At 44.8% G+C, this 20,446-nt stretch overlaps 1 protein-coding gene and 1 long non-coding RNA gene across 7 annotated transcripts in view; both read left to right on the forward strand.

The window, feature by feature from the left end:
* The window catches only part of AUTS2 (activator of transcription and developmental regulator AUTS2), a 658,144-nt gene that overhangs the window by 440,520 nt on the left and 197,178 nt on the right, over positions 1–20,446 (forward strand). For all 6 annotated transcript variants that reach the window (XM_052688467.1, XM_052688465.1, XM_052688464.1 and 3 more), the window contains one exon: positions 9,076–9,105. In XM_052688467.1, the coding sequence (XP_052544427.1) occupies positions 9,076–9,105 (30 nt within the window). The remainder of the gene's footprint in view (positions 1–9,075; positions 9,106–20,446) is intronic.
* Positions 11,626–20,429, forward strand: LOC128083369 (uncharacterized). Its single transcript, XR_008208045.1, has 3 exons — positions 11,626–13,618; positions 19,109–19,410; positions 19,791–20,429. It is a non-coding gene; the product is annotated as an uncharacterized LOC128083369 (long non-coding RNA).

The raw sequence follows: 20,446 nt of genomic DNA on the forward strand, positions 1-20,446 counted from the left end.
CTTTCTGCACAACCCTCTTTGTAGATTGTTCTCTTTGTTTTTTGCTTGGCTGTACGAACCTTCCAAGAGCAGCAATACTCTGTTACGTGCGGAAGAAAACAAATTCTCACCTCCAACCGATTGATTTTGTTTTCAAAGTTAACTCAACCCTCACTTAGGCTTTTGTCTCATTGCTTCTATTTCTGGCAGCAGTGATGAAGGAAGAAACTCTCAGGGCTCGGACTGCAAATGTAAAGCTGACAGCAACAAACCGTGTGGGTAAGAGGAGTTCTTTGTGTGAAGCAGGGTCAGCGTTTGGCCATCTGGCAATGGGAACAGCCATGTGAAGGCATGCCAGCACCTGCTGAATGCAGATCTGCAATAGCAGAGCCTTCAAAGGTTTTCTTGCTGCTTCTCAGCCATTGCGTGGTTTTCATTTGTAGCTTCTCTTATCGAGCACAATTTCTAAATGAGGATGGTTGCTTCACTTTAAGGACGTACAAATGACTTGCCCTCACCTGTCAAGCATGATCCTTGTATTTTACCAGGCCCATTATGAACGCAATCTTTCTGTCGAAAATTTGCATACCTCCTTTCTTGAAAAGTAATGACAGCAATTTCTTTCCCTCCGCTCACTTTCTGAGTGTCTCATTTAACAGCACCTGTGAAACCGACAGGCACAGAGATGAGAAGTGAAAGAGAGCAGTTGATTAAATCATCATCAAGTCGGGCCTCAGAAAGTCAATTCTGCTTCCCGTCTGCAATGATATCCTTTTATCTTAAAGTAATGAGCTATGGCACTTTTGCATCGGGTAATGCGATAAGTTCTATTAGCATGTTCCATTTGCTTCACAAGCAAGGGCAAGTCATTTCAGCAAGCTCATATCACTGCAATCAAAGCAATTGGCTTCACAGGCAGAGAAGAAAGACGAAAGGCTCAGGGTGATTTTTATGGATCACAACACAGTGGAAAAAATAGATTCTTGTATTATTTTAACCCGTAACATGCTTTGCTTTTTGTCCATCAGGATATTTTGATTTCATTAGCCTGTAAGTACCTGCAAGACTCAAATTCCAAACTGAACTCTTGAGCTAAGACTAGGAGGTATGAAAAACAGGAATCTTGACTTACCAAGGCACAATGGTTATTATGACTTAACACGGGACTAATGCTGTGCTAGGCACTGACTTTGTTAAATGCTGATTAGTTTAATTCTTTGCTGTTGACTTTGTCTACCAGTATCAATGCACATTTTTATTATTCTTTACTATTACTTATTTTTTGAGTCCTGACAATGTACCCATCACTGAGATGGTGCTGAGAGTGACGTTAGATACTAAAATCGTGTACAGCCAGAAAAGCAGGTGAGAAAACAGAAATACACTCAGAATCCCAGAGGCAGGGGCATGTCATCATTTCTTCATTTATGAGAAAGGGAGTTCCTCCTTCTCTTGCAGAAAGGAATGACTTCCCAAAATGAGAATTAGGCAGCGTCTGTGTCCAGCAGCTACTTGGTGCCCAGTTGGCCTGGTGGCATTGGATGCCTGACTTGTGCAGGCAGTTGCTGGAGATGCTGAGCTGAGTGGCTCCTGGCATTGTTAGCTCCCTAATGCTGTGTCTGAAAAGCCCATTTTAGCTGCTGACATTGGTGGGAGCAGTGCTTGGGGATAGCTGGATTGGGCCTTAAGCACTTGTGGGATCATTGAGCAGTGACACCACAGGGAAGCCATCGGGAGGGATGAGGGGGGGAAAGAAGCTGCACTTTTCCTGAGAACTGCATGAATTCACCAGTCTCGGCTCCGTTCCCAGGGTGCAAAGGAAAATTTGCTTCTTAAAGGGCTGCTTTTCCTTCAGCTTCTCTGGGGCTGTGCATGCAGGTGCTGGTGGCATCTTCCCTCTGCGGGAAGCTGGCTGTGCCCCGGCAGCCTCAGACAGGCCATGTGTCCCAACACACAGCTTCCCTTCTCTGCCCTGTACAGCCAGCTGCTGCCTTCCCCTTCCCCTGTGTGCCTGGGGTCTGGGACGGCATCACACCTCAAATCAGCTTCAGATCTCAAATCAGGACTCGGGTTCAGGTGCCTGAGATGGGACCCCTTTTAAAATCAGCTCTCCGGGGTCTGCCAAGAGTGTGAATTCCGCCATTGCAAAGGTTGTGTAGATTGCAAAGGTCATGTATGTACTTTCTATAATTATACAGTGGATCAACTGTATCACGGATAGTAATGTGTTCAGGTGTTCTCATGCTTATGTTCAAGATGTAATTCTTTTTTTTTCCTCATCAAACCACTGTTTCGTTGATGTTGGAGCCAGAAGGAGCCACTAATTGTGTTATTCTGCAATGGAAAAGTCATACGAGTCCTGGGTAGGAGGAATTAAAAAGACACACAGCTGAAAGTGGTTCCAAGTTCTGAATATTTTTCCTGTAATGGGCAAACTTTAAATATCCAAGACTGATACATTTCATCTGAAGCGAAGTAGTTGGATGAAATGGGATTCAGATTAGAGGTCTACATTGCAATCTTTTTGTCCAGACTAAGGTAATTTGTGCAAAATGGGACTTTTATGTGAATAATCTGTAATTTTAGCTTTTGAGAAACCAGAGCTGAAACTTCTCGGACCATCTCCGTTTCAGAGTCATACCTTACACTGAATCACCGTGGATAATGGTGAAGAATTGCTAAGCAGACAGTGATGTTAACCAATTTGCAAGGTGCTATATATAAGATTCGTTGGCAAGGAGCTCCGTGCTGCACGCTACACACAGGCAAAGTCAGATAGGAAAAAAAAGTGAAATTCTTGCTCTTAGTTTCTTTGTGACTCTGTCTGTCTCCATTTCATCAATTAGAAAATTGCCCATTTATTCCCTGTCTGTGTCTCCTTTCATCTAGGAGATGTTTTTTTCTCCCTTTTTTCTTGGAAGCAAAGGTCTAATTGTATAGCTAAAATATCATTTTTGCCCTTTCCAAGGCTGTCAGTTTGTCATGGTGGATAGATGGACAAGAATATTGTAAATGTCAGTGTGAACATGGCTGAGGTCTGGGTTTTCCCTCATTTTCTTCAGATTTCTTTTCAGCAGACAGATGAGCAGAATCACTTTGTTCAGTGCTGGTGTTTCAGCAGCGCCGACTCCTTTGGTGGCAATGATAAATGGATCCAAGATATGAAATAGCTGTTCCAGCAAAGTCCATTGAGCAGAATAGAGAACAATGCCCTCCTCAATGTCATTGTACACGATATATTCAATGATTGCCATTTTTTTGCGAAAGAATGTGTTCAATCAGCAAGGTGCTAAGAAATCCATAGTGTTGCTTCAGCCTGAATGAGCTGGTGAGGTGGCACAGACCTTTACTCAGCTTGATTTGGACCAGACTATCTCAAGCTATTTAAATGGGCTCAAATTAGAGCTGTAACCTCACAGGATGTCTGATTGTGGAAATGTGGCACTGCATCAGGCTCGTTCTGCGGGTGCTGTAGGGATGTGCTGTGCATGTTAACTCGGGCTCTCCCCAGCTGGGCTGGGGGGTTTGGGGAGGTGCAGCACAGCCTGGTGCTCAGTTCCCCTTTTCTTTCACAAAACACAGCAATAATTAAACCTTCAAAAGGAATTGGAGAGTTGTGTTTCCTCTTCCCAATTTACCAGGCTGCAGATATATTTGTGTTTATTCCAGACCTCGTGGGGAGTGCCTTACTCTTTCACAACCCTGACGGATAGCAGTAATGTAGAAGGTTTGATCTGAAGCAGAAAGAGGAGCTTTCTTTTTAGCTGGTGCAAGGAGTCCAGGAGGCTTTGTGTTCCCTCCTCACCTTGGGCTGTCTTTAAGATTGCGGTGCTTGTATGTAAATGCAAGTTTGTGGGTTACTGATTCTGATTAGTGCTTCTTGAGCATCAGGTTGCAAAAAACAGGACAAACGAAGCACCTTAACACTGAAACACTGTGTTTCAAGCAGCCTGCACTCTTCGGTTATTAAAGGTATTGGAACAGTTTAAGCCATTGCTGTGGCTGCTCTGAGCTGATCTCATTATTGCTACTGATTGTAGAGAAATGAGGAGCAACCTAAACATTTCCATATATCCTATAACAATCTATGGAGCTGGTTATGAGTCAGCCTTGTGTCCCAGGCTGTGGGGTGGGTTTGTAGTGCTGTTAATCCTCATCCAGAGGGAGAGGCAGGGACTGCCTGTTCCAGGGGCTCCTTCCCAGCGGGGCCAATCAAGCTGTGTTCTGGAAAGCTCTCACAGCGTTTTGTGCCATGCTTATTTGGAATCTTGGCCGTAACAGAGAGCTGTGGGTGCTCGGCAGTTTTGCTCATCTGGCTTTCATCTCGGTGCCTAGATGAGAGCGGTTGGTTGGGTTTTCACTAACGTGGGCCAGCATTGGGAAATGGGACCCTGGGCTTTTTGCAGAGCTAGTCCTACATGTCTGCAACCAATCTCTGCTCATGGCAGTGAAGTGAGAGAGCTGTGTGCACTGAGCATCAGGGGAAGGAGCCTCTGCTTGTTCAGGTGTAAAAGCATCTGCAGACTCCTCACCCTGATTTATTGCATTGAAGCTAATGGCAGTTATCCAATAATCAGGCCATCTCTGAGTGATATTTTGGATTCCCAGTTATTTGCAGAATACTCAGGTGCAACAGAGCTGTGGCTTCTTGGAACAAGGCTGGAAGCTGATCTTTTTGTGAGAGGCGGAAAGCACTGAAACTCAGCCCAGAGTAGAAGGCCAGCATGTGATATTTGCATCACTTAATTTCTAAATGCCTGGTGCATAACATTTGAGTGGGACTTGTTTTTGGGAGCATCTCCCACCTGCAGCAGACCTGGCATGTGGGAATTATCTTCAGAGCTCACTGAACAGACTCACCTGTTCAAACTGGAAGAATTTTAGAATGCTGGAAAAGCAGAACTGCTTCTGAACGTCGGGATCATGGAGCAGAAACACGTCCACTATATTCCATTAATTTGCCATTATTAGATGAATGATATCTCAGTTGTCATCTGGTGTGAGCAGACAGAGAGTCAGGCTTAGTTTGCTCTCCACAACCATTGCCTTTGTGTCTGGTCATGGCAAATCTTTAGGTGAAGTTTCCTTCTGGAAATGTTGCTGTGTTGAAATCCTTATAATACCAGACTTTTCTGAACTGTTCACGGAATAAAGGTGAATTGATTATTAATACAGTGAAATATGCCAGGTAACAGAACCAAGTAGCTAAGCTGTAAGGGATTGATTGGGCAAGGGGAAATGGTTTCAGGCTAAAAGAGGGGAGATTTAAATTGGATATAAGAAAGAAATTTTTTACACTATGGGGTGGTGAGGCACTGCACAGGTTGCACAGAGAGAGATGGTGATGCCCCATCCCTGCAGACACCCAAGGTTGGCCTAGGGGGGCTCTGAGCACTGATGGAGCTGTGGGTGTCCCTGTGCAGTGCAGGGAGTTGGGATTGGTGGCTTTTAAGGATCCCTTCCAACTCAAACAATTCTGTGATTGTGTAGCAAGCTAAATCAAGATGAAGACAACATGGTTCTCCTGCTTCATTGTATAGCTTTTCAGTGTGCTCCTGCTCTGAGAATCTCAAAACACTTAAATCGTTTTATTTTTTCTGTGTCCCTGTGAGGCAGAGGGATGCTGGAGCAGTCGAGGTAGCGAGCAGTGCAGATCAACTCCTCAGAGGTGTCCAGTGGTTCTGAATGGTCAGTGTCACACTTGTCAACTTGGGTTTGCAGGGCCTGTTCCCCAGGATTGGTTAGCAGCAGGATGGCAGCACCTTGTGCTTCAGCATCAGGAAATGCAACCAGGAGTGCAAATGAGCACATCAGGGTAACGACCAGTGGGAAATGTGGGTGTAAGGGAGAAGCCCAGAATGCTCGCACAGCAAACCAGCCTCCAGCATGGGAGGAATGCACAATTCTCTCATTCACAGCTTCCAGCCTGAGCGGCAGACCTTTTCTTTTCTGCAGGTCTTTTTGAACTTACCCTGGCACATAAATTGTCAGGTTGTTTTCCATGAAGCAGAGGAAATCCGTGTGTTTAATCCATGGGGAAAGCTCAGCTTACGTGGCTGTGCAGAGCATCCACATGAATGCCTGCACACGGGCACACACGTATGCATACACCACACGAAAACACGGCCCCGCTGCAGTGCATAAAAAAGCCTTTTCCTCCCATCCCTCCTTTTTTTTCCTTTTGTGCAGCGCATCCATAAAATTCTGCTGCTAGAGCAGTGCTGTGGGGCTGCAGGTCCCCACTCCTCACGCCCCAACAGACCCTCTTTATGAGTGAAATAGATGCCTTGTGCGTGCAGGGCTCCTGGCATTTCGCAGAGCGTAGCTGGAGCCAGGCTAGGCAAACGTTGGGAGCTGTTTGCTGAGTGCATTTATTGCCTTTGCATAATTTATGAGCTGGAGGGGTTTGACCATCATTCGTGTCTGCCAGAGGCTGGCACTGAGGGCTCTGGAGGACGGAGCTGTAAATTGGATGGAGCGCTCCTGCTGAGCTCCCAGCAAAGTCCTCGGGTCAGTGTGGGAATTTAATAGCAGGAGTGGAACGGTTTTTGCAGAGCGCCATGTGGGCCTCCGTGCGGCAGAGGCTTTTTTGGCAGCCACGGCGACCGGCCAAATCGCGGAGCTGTCAGTCACCGGGCGCGTTGCACAGGGAGCCCGAGTGGTTTTAATCGGCTTGGCATCCGTGCTGCTTCCATAATGGACACCAGTAGGTCTCAGTCCTTCGCCATATGCTTAACTCTGGAGACAAGGTGCTTGTGGGTATAGCAGTAATTATTTGATGCGGAATTAAGCAGACCTTGAAATTAGAACTGGACTGTCAGAAAGCAGGAGGCTTAACACTTTGATGGAAATAACTTCCCAGCGACGCCGCTCTCTGCACATCCTCTTGGATGCGGGTAGCTGTGTTGCTGGCAAATTCACATGTCCCTTCTGGCACGGGTTCTTGTGCCCAAGCACCTCCACGCTGCAGAGAACACAGAACCCTGAGCTCTTTCCAAGCTCACCATTCGGGAAAGGGTTAGTGCACAGCAGAGGAGAGATTGCTTAGACCTGACACAAATGGTGGGGAAAGGAGTGGCTGCAGAGCGCTGTGACAGCAGGTGTGTCGCAAGGCACGTGTGCTGCAGGAGCCCACGGCATGGCAAAGCCCTCTGAACCCTGCTGGGAGCACACAGTCATTTTTCCTTGTGTATATACCCCTATTGAACCTTTGTCCTTTTGGATTCAGGTATTACAATCTGGATTAGTATTGGATGTTGGCTGGGAGGTGGGGAGAGGGCATGAGCAAATGGAGGAATCGGTTCTGAGCTCCTTGGTTTGAAAATACGTGAGATGTGTCACCTCAGTGATTTGTAATGCATCCTAACCTATGGAGCACACAGCTTACATAGGCTCTCCAGAGCCTATGGAGATGTGGCACTGAGGGAGGTGGTCAGGGGGTAGGTAGGTGCATGGTTGGACTGCGTGATCTTAGAGGTCTTTGATGATTCTGTGATGCTGTGAAGATCTGAATTTTGTCAGTCACTGTATAGTAGAGGTGGTAAATGGGAATTCTTTGTGATTTGCTGCGATTTTTGTGGATGAAAATCTGTGCATATTTCTGCTTATCTGTAAATGTCAGCCTTTGCTTTGCAAGCTTACTTGCCTGTGCTTACCTCCATACCAGAATCTCATAAATGTTGTCATGATGAAGTCCTTAAAAACCATAACCAGGAATGTGCAGTTCTTCTTTTGTCAGCTAAGTGCTCCCTCCTTCATAAACTTGATCTCTGCATGAGGGTTTCAGATTTTAAGCTAAAACTGTCACGTATCTTCATGCTCCATCTCATGTTTTTCTTACCAGAGTGTTTAAGATTCAACTAGTACTGTATAAGTCATTTCAGTTATTAAATAAATGTCATTTCCATTTCTTTTGGAATGATCTGGAAGGAGATAGCGATTTTATCTATTTTTTGCTTCATTTTAAATTAGTTGAAAAACATTTGTGGGGGAAAAAAAAAAAAGAACTATTTAAGCTTATAGCTTTTATTTGTCAGGATGTAGTTAATTGGTGTGGAGAAAGTACCTTCTCTGCCTCTGTACCAATGAAGAGGTGGAAAAAGCCAGTGAAAGAGAAAAGTTGTAATTAAAGAACATAAAGAAGGCTTGCTTTGTACAAATCCAACACGTATATTGTGGGTGTGCTAGGCTGTGTCTGTTCACGTCCCGCTGTATAGTTAACCTTTGGAATTCACAACGTGCTGCTAATTTCAGAGCAATTTGGTTGCCTTATGAAAATACTCACAGATGCATTGGATAGGATGCAAGCGTACGAAGGGCTGTAAGGACACAGCACAGGCTGCTAGGCCTCGATGCGGGAAAGCCCAGATCTGCAGTTTTTTTGACCTTGTGCTTTCCTTGGAAATGCTTGCCAAAAATTAAGCATTGGCAGTTGATCATTGGCAAGACCCACCAGTGTTACTATTCAGCCTTTTAGAGCATTGCGTTTGCAGCCTGGGCTCCTTTGGATTTGCTGAGCGCCTCAACGAATCACTTCCTTGGGCACGTGGTTCTGTTGGGATCTGCCTGAGCTCCTCAATGCGACACCTGTAGGGAACGACATGGGGTGTATCCTCTACATAATCCTGGAGTGAAGTGGCAGCCCTGTAAGTGCTTCTCTGCTGCAAAGGGCCAAGCTGAGCACTCTCAATGCCATCCTACCCGAGAAGCCAATTTCTGGGGAGCAGTGTGAGAAATATCATCTGCCAGAAGGGAACGCTGCTTCTGTCTCTGCTGCTTTTCCTCTTCCCTGATCCAGTTGTAGGGTCTGAATTTGGCCACGCACCATCAGCTCCCATGTATCCGAGTTAAGCTAACGGGGAGTATTGCAAGTGCCTTTCCTTGTTTTCACAATTCAAACCCACAAATTGTGGTCTTCAACAACGGTGTGTGGAAAGATTCTCTACCATACAGGAACTGAGGTGTTTCCTGAAGGTACCAAATGTGACACTGTGGGGCTTACGATGTGTTGGCCGTCCTGATGATAATAATAATCTTCCATTTTTTGCTGCAGCACGTTTCTCTAACCTGTTTTTTTTTTTTCTTTTTGTGTTTCAGTGTGACAGCGACAGTGATCAAGAAGAAAAGGTAGGAAAGGGAATCTGTATGGGAGCCAAACTATTTTGTTGGATTTTTTTGGATTCACTTATTGCTAATAATTTGTTACTTATCAAGAGTTTCTTTTTGGATTGAACCAAAGGAGCCCTACATAAGGAAACAGCCTTGTTCCTTTAGTTTGATTTTGGAATAGACCTCCAAGGGATAAGTATTCTAATGTCTATTCTGGAGTCCACACAGATCATCCTCAAGCATAGTGATGCTGTGTGTGGGTTGTATACTAGCACTAGCCTGACTACCCACCCTTCCTAAGGCTATATTTTCCCTTAGTAAGTTCTAACAGTTTGATAGTGCAACTGGTTGTGTTGGTAACCCTCACATTTGCACTGTTCAACAGTTGCTTAACCACACACCTGCTTGTTTTGCTTCTCTGCGGGCACAGGTCTTAAAACTCAAGTTGATGTGCTAGGGTTGACATATACGTGTGTATTTATATATACACATATATTTAGAAACAACATTTGGAAACTGCATTCCACCAAGTGACACAACTTGCTGATAATTACTGCATTAACTGTGGGTTTCTAAGTTGAAAATGAAAGAATATCATGCTGAAAAAGAACCAAGCACAGCTCTCAAACACTGTTGTCTTGAAGGCTATTAGTCATGAAGAACTATTATTCACGCTGATGCATTTTTTTAGTCTTATTTTATATGCTGTAAGCAGATTTTTGTGCTGTAAACTAACGTCTACCTTTCTCCTTTGTTAAAAACGAAGTAATCACTGCAGGAAAACTGGTCTAATTTCTTGATTTCCAGGTTGGATTTTGTGATTTTCATAAGTATGTTTGACCCTAATGAATGTTTTGATAATGTCACCACTTGTTCCTCCTCTTTCACAGGGTAAAGTGGGGGATGGAAGTTGGGGAGAGTAAAGTAATGTTATAAAATAGTTTTCATGTAATATAATTGAATTGCTTGGAGTTTCATGAGTGGCTCTGTTTGGCTTCAAGTCAAGCTGAGAAGAAAGACGAGAGATGACCATGCTGGTGTGCAGCTAACATGGCAGAAAGGAATAAATATGGTGTAATGTCCAAAGGAAACACTGAATGCAGAAGTCAGATTTCCTGAATTTAATCAGTTCTGTACAGGATTTATGTAGCAGTAAGCCCAGGAAATTTTCGAAGTATCCTGTATACAATTGCCAAAGCTTTGCCCTTCAGCTTTCAGTAATTTCCCAAGTAGGGATTTTTTTCCTCATGTTTCTTAATAATTTGCTAACTGCGTTAAAGAACCACTGTTTACTTTGAACTGCAGTGATTTCCCTTTCATAAGGGAACTAATCACTGGAGTTAATCAGTGTGACAACAGAAAGGGGAGGTTTTGTTGGGTTTTTGCACAGAATATTAACCTGCACTTTTAGATATGAATTTTTAATGCGTTGCCATTACGTTCCATCCTGTGAAGTGATTATTCATTTTCAGGATGTTCCTTACACAGTACGAGATGATAAACTGAATCTCAGCTTCCATGTTTATGGCACCCAAAACTACAAGTGTAATTTCCTGCTGCCTTCAGAGCCAACCTCTGCCAACCCCCCCATATTTCTCCCTCACAGCCCTCCTATGTAAAAGGCAACGGGTGGCTTTGGCGTGGTGGCGGTGTGTGGGTGAGGGCTGTGTCTGCCACGCAGTGCAGGAGACTGCAGACCATGCTTCACCCTGGACATCCCACTTCATCTCTGCAATCTATTTTTTCTCTTCCTTCCTAATGAAATGAGGCTAAGCACTGATCTGAGCATCCCTGGTAACGTAGTGCTTTTCAAACCCCACAAGCAGACCCGGTGTTGGGTTGGGCTCAAGCCCAGTTCTGGAGGATGCCTGCTTACCCTGACGTGCACATTCATCGTGTGCTGCAGCGCAGGCAGAGATCTCAGGCCTTGTGCTGCTGTTAATTTGAATTCAGCATATGCAGCCTGTTATAAAATGCGAGACATCATCATTTGAGCAGGTCAAGCATATTCAGATGAAGACAAATGGTGCTTATTTGATTTTCTTAAAATCAGGAAATGAAAAAAGTGCTCTCTGGAGAAATCATGTTCTGCCTGACTTAGATGATAGACCAAGGCATGTACCCCAGATAAGAACAGGCGCTCGTCTTGTGGTTTTTATCTCTGAAGGACGGTCGGGACTGTCAGCTCGCTGACATGTGCATTATCCATGTCATTTTAAACAAAGTGACCTGTAGAAAAGTGCACTCTGCCGTGACATGATAATGGGCTGTTGGATGACAGGTAAAGTACACACTGTAAAGGAGGCTGTGCGTTATTCCTTTGTTTAACTGACAAGTAGAAACTTCTTTTCTCCAGACAGGCAGGATCTTTTAGATCTCTTTCAATAGGAACCGGAAGATTTTGAGTCGCTGCTTTAAATAAAATAGCATTTTTAGGACCAAAAATTCCCATGAGCACAGTGCGTGGGGAGAAGCGAGGGTGCCCAGCCTCTGTGCCAAGGGCTGATGGTTTCTCAAAGAGCACTCAGCATCCTCTGCTCTCATCAACCGGCACAGGGGCTGAGACCTTCTAACAACCTCGACCCAAAAAAGCCATACGTCATTGTGAGGGTATCAGCCTCCAGCTATGGAGCTGTTCTCATAGCAGATTGTCAAGTTGCTGTGCCTTGGTATTCTAAGGGTTGTGGGGGTCACTTGCCTCTGCGAGAAACATCTGTCCTGAGATGAAGGAGCTGCTTTGCTTTAGGACCAGATCTTGCAGACTTCAGTATCGGATGTGTTGCTGCAGGTGAACTTGGTACGTGCTGTTTGGAATTATGGAGAGGAAATCCTTTTCATCGTTTCAAATTTTTGAGGGCAAACCCACACTGATCCCTCAGTGTGCTTGGGCAGTCAGAGATCCATGAGAGCAGAGGTAATGCAGCATGTAGGAGCAAGTGTGTGCATATAGAAATGGGGTGTGCAGAAGCTAGAAACAGCAAGTTCTGGAATGCAGGAAGGCCCATGCCTTTGGATGGGGGGTGTGTGATGGAGGAAAGGGACTGGCAGAATTGACTCAAAGATGGCCCTCGGCAAAGCAGGGGCGTCCAGGATGGAGCAGGACCTGGGAAGAGAGGAGCAGATGGATGGCAGGTGGTGACAGAGGAGGAAAGTGATGTCTCCCTGTTGCTGTTAGCATTCTTTTTTCCTCACTTGAATATGTATCTATCTGACTGCATAAATCATTGTTGATATCTGATCTCTATTAGGTGGTGGCTGTGCCTCCTATCCATCTTCCCTGGCCTTTAATTGGGAGCCGACAGACAGAGTCACTTTCTGTCTCTGTCTGCCCTCAAATGAGACATTTCTCCAGAGGTTTCTCTGGAAGAAGAAACAAGGATATTTAATTGAAAAATGATACAGCCCTGCTTAGCAGTACTGTAGCTAAGGCTGTGTCAGCATCTCAATTTTAAATGACATGTTTTGGGTGGATAATTTATCTATTTATAAAGATTCAAGTTCCTTCATTCCAGTTTGGCACATGGCGCTGGGTTAGAGCATTCAAGGTACGCTTTCTGCTCTGCTGCTGCTAAAAATCCCAAAGAAGTGGCAAGAATGTGAAGGGAGAGAGTATTTGGAGGACCGACATCAGAATGCAAAGCACTAATGCTGAGGGAGATGTCATTTTCCATCCTGGGATCCTTTCAGCGAGCGCCGCTGGGATTTCTGACTATGTCTGAGAAAGTATGGATCCCAGGGGAGCTCAGATTTTCTCCATTAAAAAGTCTGTCAGTCTCACTCTTCTGAGCAGGTCTCCAGAGCTGTTAATCTAAAATTAGGGCAAGCTATTGCACAGCTGACAAATCCAAGTGCAACTGTATTAGCTTCTGATTTCAAGATGCAGTCTTAAAAATTATACCTGTGGTAATTAGTACAGTATTAAAAACATCAGTGTAAATAGGGGGTTCATTTTCTGGAACTGAAAGGAGGTCCTGATGTGACACACTGTGTAAAGCCCGTGGTAGGGAGTGCTCAAGATGAGTTATGGAGCAAGGTTCTTTTTTATTCACCATCTTTACCGTTGCCTCTCCCCACTCCATTTAATGGGTCTGATCTTAAAATTAAGGCTCGATTTGAGGCACTGCAGTGACTTGCAGATCTTAGGAAAACGTTTCATTGGCCATGGGGCCGCTATGCTGTGTACACAGGGATGCTTGAGGAAAGAGAAAAGGAGGCATGCTTCTGGCCTTACCCAACTTTGGTAGGGCGTGTGACTTAAAGACTGACGCAGCTGGTGATGTAATTCCATTATTACCGTGTGTGCGGGAACTGTTGAGTCACGGCCTGAACCACTGCTTGAGCACCTGGGCAAGGATCAGCCCTGGGAGCACAGGTGAGGGCAATTCAGCTGTGTGATAGGAGGGGTGGAGCCTGGCTGCGCCTCTCTTAGGGCACTGAAGGGCTGACTGCCACTGGGGAAGGTTCTGTGCTTGGAGGTCCCTCCACTGGGCAGTTTTCCCTGTGAGGGTAGATTTTCAGAGACCGCCTTCAGGTGAGTGCTTTTCCTTTGTAACGCCGTTCCGTTTGCACCAGTCCCTTTGCTGTTATATTCCTGTATTGCTCATCTGCTGTGTTGGTCTTTCTGGCTGTAGCACCATGGCACTCAAATGGTTCTGCCTTGATGATGTCCATGAATCCCATTTCTTCACAGCTGCAACCTCAGCACCACCAATGTGCCACTGATAGGAGCACAACAGCTGTGCTTTGGGTGGGCTTTGCTTATGGAGCTAAGGGAAGAGAGAGGCTGGCTAAGCTTGTGGCTAAATGTGCAGAACGCTTGTGTTTGTTGTAGGGGAGGGTAACAGTGCTCAGCCTGGCTGGAAGGAAACTGGGCTGAGTGGGTTTGTACTGGTGAGAGCACACCACTGGGCAGATTTTGAGCTGTACTCCCAGGTGCAGTTATAAACACTGCGTGCGTGATGAACAAATTGTTGGAAAAATGGTATTTCTTGCATCACAATGTTTTTAAGGATTATGCTAGCGCGTTTGATTGTGTGTAAAACAGCTACAAACCAAAGACTATGGCATGGAAAATACAATGAATCGTGCTGGTCTGTGCAAGTGGCTGTGTACAACTGTATACAAACAAAGGCCTTTACACATGCACCCAATGTATGTTTCTGAAGTGGTATTTGACAATTATTTTGTATACAAGTTTTAGGAAGAGATTTTGGAGAAAAGTTTTGCAGACTGTTGCTCAGTTTAGTGTATAGATTGTATTTCAGTGGTTGGTGGTGAAATATCCTCATATATACATATATTGGTATGTGTGTAGCTTTCTTGATGGTGTGCTTCTGGCTAAATTAAACAAAAAAAAATCTCAATTTTTATCCCAGCTTTACAAACTCAACCAGATGAGCCTCACACCATACCTTTCAGTCCTTCTGAGAAAGCTCTCAAACTTCACACCAAGCCTCTTCCTCCCTGCCCTCCAGCTGAAGCTGCCTACCTGGCTGTGTCTCTGCTTGCCAAAGCAAGCGTTCTTCCCAGCACCCAACCATGAGCAGAGCACAGAGCAGCAAATCCCTTTCTTCCTAAACAAAAAGAATCCAAAGCAACCCAGCTGTAAACCGTGCTCACAATCAAAAGGCCAAAGTAAATAGCACAAGGCTGCCTTCTGCATATTCTGTTACTGGAAATAGAAACTCTATCACAAACAGATTAAATAATAATGAATTTGCTTTATGCCATCAATGTGTATAGATGAGTGTAATTCACTCTCCTGTGGGCAGTTGCATCATTATGGATTGTTTTTTTTTTTTAGCAGGATGCCTGGAAATAAAACTGCTTTTTCCCTTTTGCTGCTGGGGAAGGCAAAGTTTGGGTAGCACTTGGAAAAAGCATCTTCCTGGCCATTGCCAGAGCTGTAGAGAGGAGGCAGCCGGCCCAAGGCTTGGTCCCCACCGTGGTCATAGTATCCATACAGTGGTTTTTTAGCTTATACTGTTGGAGTATAAATAATATATAATAACTTTCCTGGTCTGGAACATTCTAGTCATAGAGAGAGCTGTCAGCATTTGTTGTGCTATTGAAAGAAAGGCAAATCATCAGAGCTCATGCATTCATTCCATTCTCTACGTTCCTTCAGCTTGAAGCAGGTATTTGATACCATGGGTGGTTTCTAGAGGAACATCTCAAAATATAAACTGTGCACTTTCCAGTCTAGCAAGAGAGCCTGAGAAAAAAGCGTATGACCTTGGGTGGTGGGAGATGTGGCACGGATGGGTGCATTGTTGGGGGAGGAGGGGGCTTAGTGCAGCTCTGGCTGTCCTGTCCCCTCACAACTAACGCAGGCACTCTGCTTCCCAAAGGGAGAGAAAAGTAGATCTGATAATACGAGCTGAATTCCTGGAAAAACTCCTCGGATGGTGGGTACCAGTATGTTTAGCAAATAAGGCTCCGTGGGGAAACGGTGGCTGAGAACCCAATTTTAAGCAATTACTTCGGGTCATGGGATACTGGTATCTTACTGTTTGCCATGTATTTATTTTGGCTAAGGATAGGATTAGAGAAATAGTTTCTCAGTATTATTCTTATAACTGTTTCTGCAAAGCCAGGATGTTTCCCATCAGGGAGATTTATACTGCATATTTGCACAGGTGTTGTCTTTTTAGCTCTGGAAAACACAGCACCTTAAACTCGCCCCCAGGGTGAAAGATCACCCAGACTTTATATGCTAGCAACGCTCAGGCAATCATGAAGTATTTCTTACTGTTTAAGGCCCATTAGGAGAAAAGATAAGGATCCTTTTTATTCATTTGATGTGCCACATTGCGGGCCCCTACAGCGAGAGCAGCAATAAAACTAGAGCTGGTTGTGGAAGGCGCTGAGTTGGGCACTGGGGGGAGCAAGCCGTGGGCTGGGCTGTGCTCTGGGTGCCTGTTCCCCTGCAGCCCACGTTCATCCTGTCCTTTGTCACTGCTGTCACTTGGCAGCATGCTGTCACAGGACCGTATTGCTTCCCCTACCCCTTCCTGGCCTTCCCCCCCCCCTCCTCCCTTTTTTTTTTTTTTTTTTTTTTTTTTTTTTTTGGTACCCATTTCGTGTAGAAAATTTGTATTTACTTTGGGAGTGTAATTTGTTCCTCATGGATAATGTGACCCTTAGCGGAGCTGGATCATGGGTTAGTTGAAGTGATATTTTCCGCTAATGGTAGTCGTACATCATTGCTGTCAGCTCGGGTTAGGAGGCAAGCACATTACAGCTCCATTTTACCTCTGCAGGCATCTGGGATTATTTGCCATAACTGAGTATGACATGACCGCACTACAGAGTGCATTAAAATTTTACTAGCTTCTCCGGCAAGTTCCTTGGCTCCAGCCTGCCTCCAGGCAGCAGTAATGATGGATACCTCTAAGGTCCCGACTTCCTGCACCAAGGATACTCAATGTCAATGGCCCAAACAGGTTTTGCTTTCCCTGGGGCTTTTGACCACCTTCTGGCAGCTGAGCAAGCCATCGTTGGCTGCAGCCCAGAGGGTGGCACAGATGCCCCCGGCGCTGCTGCCAGTCTCAGCGCTGGGGCACTGTCACATCAGTGTCTTACAGCACTGCTCAACCTCCAGGTTTGGAAAGACGGCATTTGTAATCTGTCTTGTGTAGGCAGAAATGAAGTCATTTGAAAACTGAAAGAGCAGAAGGATCCAGGAGCATCGAGTGGTATGAGTGCATTAAAGGTGTGTGCATGGAACCGGCACGTACCGTGGTACATAAGTGTGTCACATGCATACACACCAGAAGTGGAGGCTGTACTGATGTGTTCACGTCTTTTGCTTTGTGAGTGCACATGGTGTGCTGGTGTATATACACAGCTGTAGCAGCACATATGTGGAAATGCAGAATGCTTTTTTAACATGTACACGTGCCATGGAAATAATGCACACTTCTATTGAACTTGATCTCTTCGTGCAAATGTACGTTATTTGCAGCATGTCTGTTTTTTATGCATTGGCATTCAAAATTAGAGGTGTAGCTCTACAGAGACAAATGCATTAGGGAAACTTAGGTGTGAGATTGAATAGAATATAGTAATACTTTTAAATGCTTATTGAAAAAGTGCAATGTATACCCCCAGATAAATTCATTGCTACCTCCTGGTGGTTTTATAAAATCCACAATACAGGTATGCACTGCCCATAAGCTCTCCTCCCCACAGTACACTAATACCTATGATTCTTTCAGCCCAAAGGTACACAATTACATCGAATTTCTGTAAGGTAAGGAGGTGCTGGGAGGCTGAAATCTGAAGTTGTGCTCTTCTGTCCTCATTTCGTGTGACTTTTGGCAGAGGGAAGGAGAATAAGGAAGGTTGGTTTTGTTTGTTTTGCTTTTGTCTTCTAGATTATTTAACTACATATATATTCACAGGGAGGTGAGATAAGTGATAGGGCTTATCAGCTTGTGCTTCTAAGTATAAACTGATGGTTGTCTGCTTTCCAGCCATCCCTGAGTCCCCATCTTCCCATGTTAAATCATTCTGTGTTAGGTGCACTCTGCTTTTTCTGCTGTTTCACGTAGGGCAGAGTTTGGGGCTGTGCTACTGATAGAGACAACTTGACGTTTTGTTTTGGTACAACGCGTTCCTGGCAGTAAATCTTCCTATCTTTATTGCGAAACTTAGAGCCGAACTTCCCAGGGCCCAGGAGCTTTATCTGTGTATAGATGGCAGGGATTGATTCTCTGTGGGGGAGCAGAGAGGAAGAAGAGATTAAAGATTAAAGCTGGCGATGTGCTCAGCGCTGTGCGAGAAACAGAGGAGACAATTTCAGACATCTCTAAGGATAAGATGCAAATTCCCAAAGCCTTCCTGGCAGCTTAGATCACAATAAGAAAGGCATTCCAAATGATAGATAGTTTTGCTTGTTCACATTTTAGTGTTACATCTTTTTTAATATGTAGTGAAACTTTTATCAAAGTAGTTTGAAGGCTGTTAGGGGAGGGGAATGCCAGGCAAGATTTCACTTTCACACCAGTGCAGGAGTGAAATGACAGAGCGATTTTCTGGTGTTGCATGTAACCACATGAGGTCATTACAGAAATAAGTGGAGAAGAAAGAGCACGGATGCACACGGGCATGCAGTGACGTGCAGCCTTTGTGATGGAGTTGTTCTGAGTGGTGTGGAGTTCCAGTTTTGTTGAAGTTGTTTCAGCTGAGGTGCTTTTAAGAAATCTGCAAGGTAGGTCATTTGCTTTGCACCAGTGTCTGGACGCCTTCCACACGAAGGTGAGATTGGATACCCTGGTAGGAATAATGTGGAATATACTGATGCTTTTCTCCTGATCAGTCCACTGATATGTCCATATTTGTTATTAAATGTACGTGTTAATGCTGTATTTAGGTACTAGTGAGTGTGCATATGGAGACAGACAAACTCAGCCTCTGGGTCTTGGTATTCAGTCATGTCCAAACGTATCTAGGTTATAAAAAGTGTTTCTTCAAGGGCTGTGCTGTGCAGTATGAGTTATTTAACTATGATATTCGTCTCCACTTTATGCTATTGAATAACATCTGTTTTTCATAACAAATGGGATTTTATAATCATGTATGAAGCATGCTCCCCATTCTGAATGTCTTCTCACATTTCCTTGAAAAGAAAAAGGGGGGGGGGGGGAAAGCTTCAGGCTTGAGAGCTGAGAAGGTGAGACATTACTTTGGAGATTTGGGTTGTTTTTTTTTTTTTTGAAAGGAAAGAAAAAAGATTGATGTAGAAGCTGTGGTAAATATTCCATGTTTTTAAGAGTCTTGGGGGTCGCAACACATAGAACCATCTCAGATTTCTCACAAATACACCCAATCACAGGCTGCAAATAAGGAGACCAGGAAATGAAATGCATGCACCAATGTATGGAGGATTCCAGTGAGCACCGCGTTGGTTTTTGGCGTAGTTCTTTCCATCTGGCTCAGCGCTCATAAGGGTGTTTTGGACTTGGGGGTGACAGAAGACAGCTACTGTATATCTTAGATTTTGGGAATTTCCCCACAGGGCAGAAGTTGGAGAACAACACGTGCCTGCAGGCTCAGTGGTGTCGGGGTCTTTCTGCACTTCCATCCCTGCACTGATCCACTGTGGAGTTAGTGTCACCTCCTCCCTCCTGTTCCCATGTGTTTTTCAGACAACACGTCTGGAAGGCACTTTGCCCGTGCCTTGCTATTTCACTTACAAATGAAGTCCTGCTGTACTCACTGGAAGGATGCTGTTAGTTATTTTGGAGGATAAACCAGAAGGCTGCAATACTCTGCGAAGAGGTGCTTTGAGAATCACAGAATGGCAGTGCTAAGATGTGGGTATGTTGTAAGTGCCTGTGTGGTAACAGAACACCTTACTTTAGCTGCTCGTGTCGTTGTGCAACTCCACTGAAATGCTGTAAGCACTTCTGAAAATAGGATGCAGCACTGAGTTCCTGAGCTTTGCAGGCCGTCGATTTAAGCTGCTTCTGGACAGTCAGACAATATTAAACAAGGTTGTTCGTTCATAACCAAAGCATCCTAATTGAGTTACATTATTACATTAACTGTAGCAATCAGATTGAACCAAATCACTGAGCGATAATGTCATTTTCCAGGGTATCATTTTTAGAAACCAGTTGTGCTCTAAGATGCAATAACTTACTTAATCTTGTAGAGTTTATGTGACTTACGTGTCATATCAAATTCCTTACTTTCAGAGAAAACTGAGCAGTTAATGCACGGCTGTGAGAAGGCACCGAGTGATGAATTTATGGAGGAACATTTGGCAGATGTGAGACAAGCTGAAGGCTGAGCGGTGGTGTGTAAACCAGCTCAGATAGAGGGACTGTTCTAGCAATGGGTATGGGATGTGATGTTTTAAAACTATTGACTTTGGGCAATGCAGTGTTTTAGGGGTTGTCCTGCTTGTTTTAGGGGTTGATAGATGGCTGCTTTATTGGCTCTGAGCTGCCCACTGAGTACAAATTCCTGGGCAGGAGTTCATTGCAGACTCTGCATGCCAAATGTTCACAAGTAACCTAATTTGGCAAGCTTACTTTCTTTTGGCACTCTTTGTGCACTGACACCAGGACTTCAGCAGGAGTGCCTGTCAGTGCATCACAGTTCTTTGTTTTGATCTGTGCAATCTAGACAACTGCAGGGAGAGGGGAGGGATGTCTGCCAGCAAGCAAGGAGGATCTGGGGCAGGATAGGTTCAGCTCCAACTGGAGCTCCATCCATGCAGTGGTAGGTTAGCACCGAGAACCACTCAGCCTCCCCAGTTAATCCTTTTGTCTTCCCTTCCATGCTCTGTTTGTCGCTGGCATTCACAAATCATATAAGCTCTCAATAACGTAGTCTCTCTTCCTTGGAC

The sequence above is a fragment of the Tympanuchus pallidicinctus genome, unplaced genomic scaffold (genome assembly GCF_026119805.1).
Source record: "Tympanuchus pallidicinctus isolate F22 unplaced genomic scaffold, pur_lepc_1.0 scaffold24, whole genome shotgun sequence".
Lineage (NCBI taxonomy): Eukaryota > Metazoa > Chordata > Aves > Galliformes > Phasianidae > Tympanuchus > Tympanuchus pallidicinctus.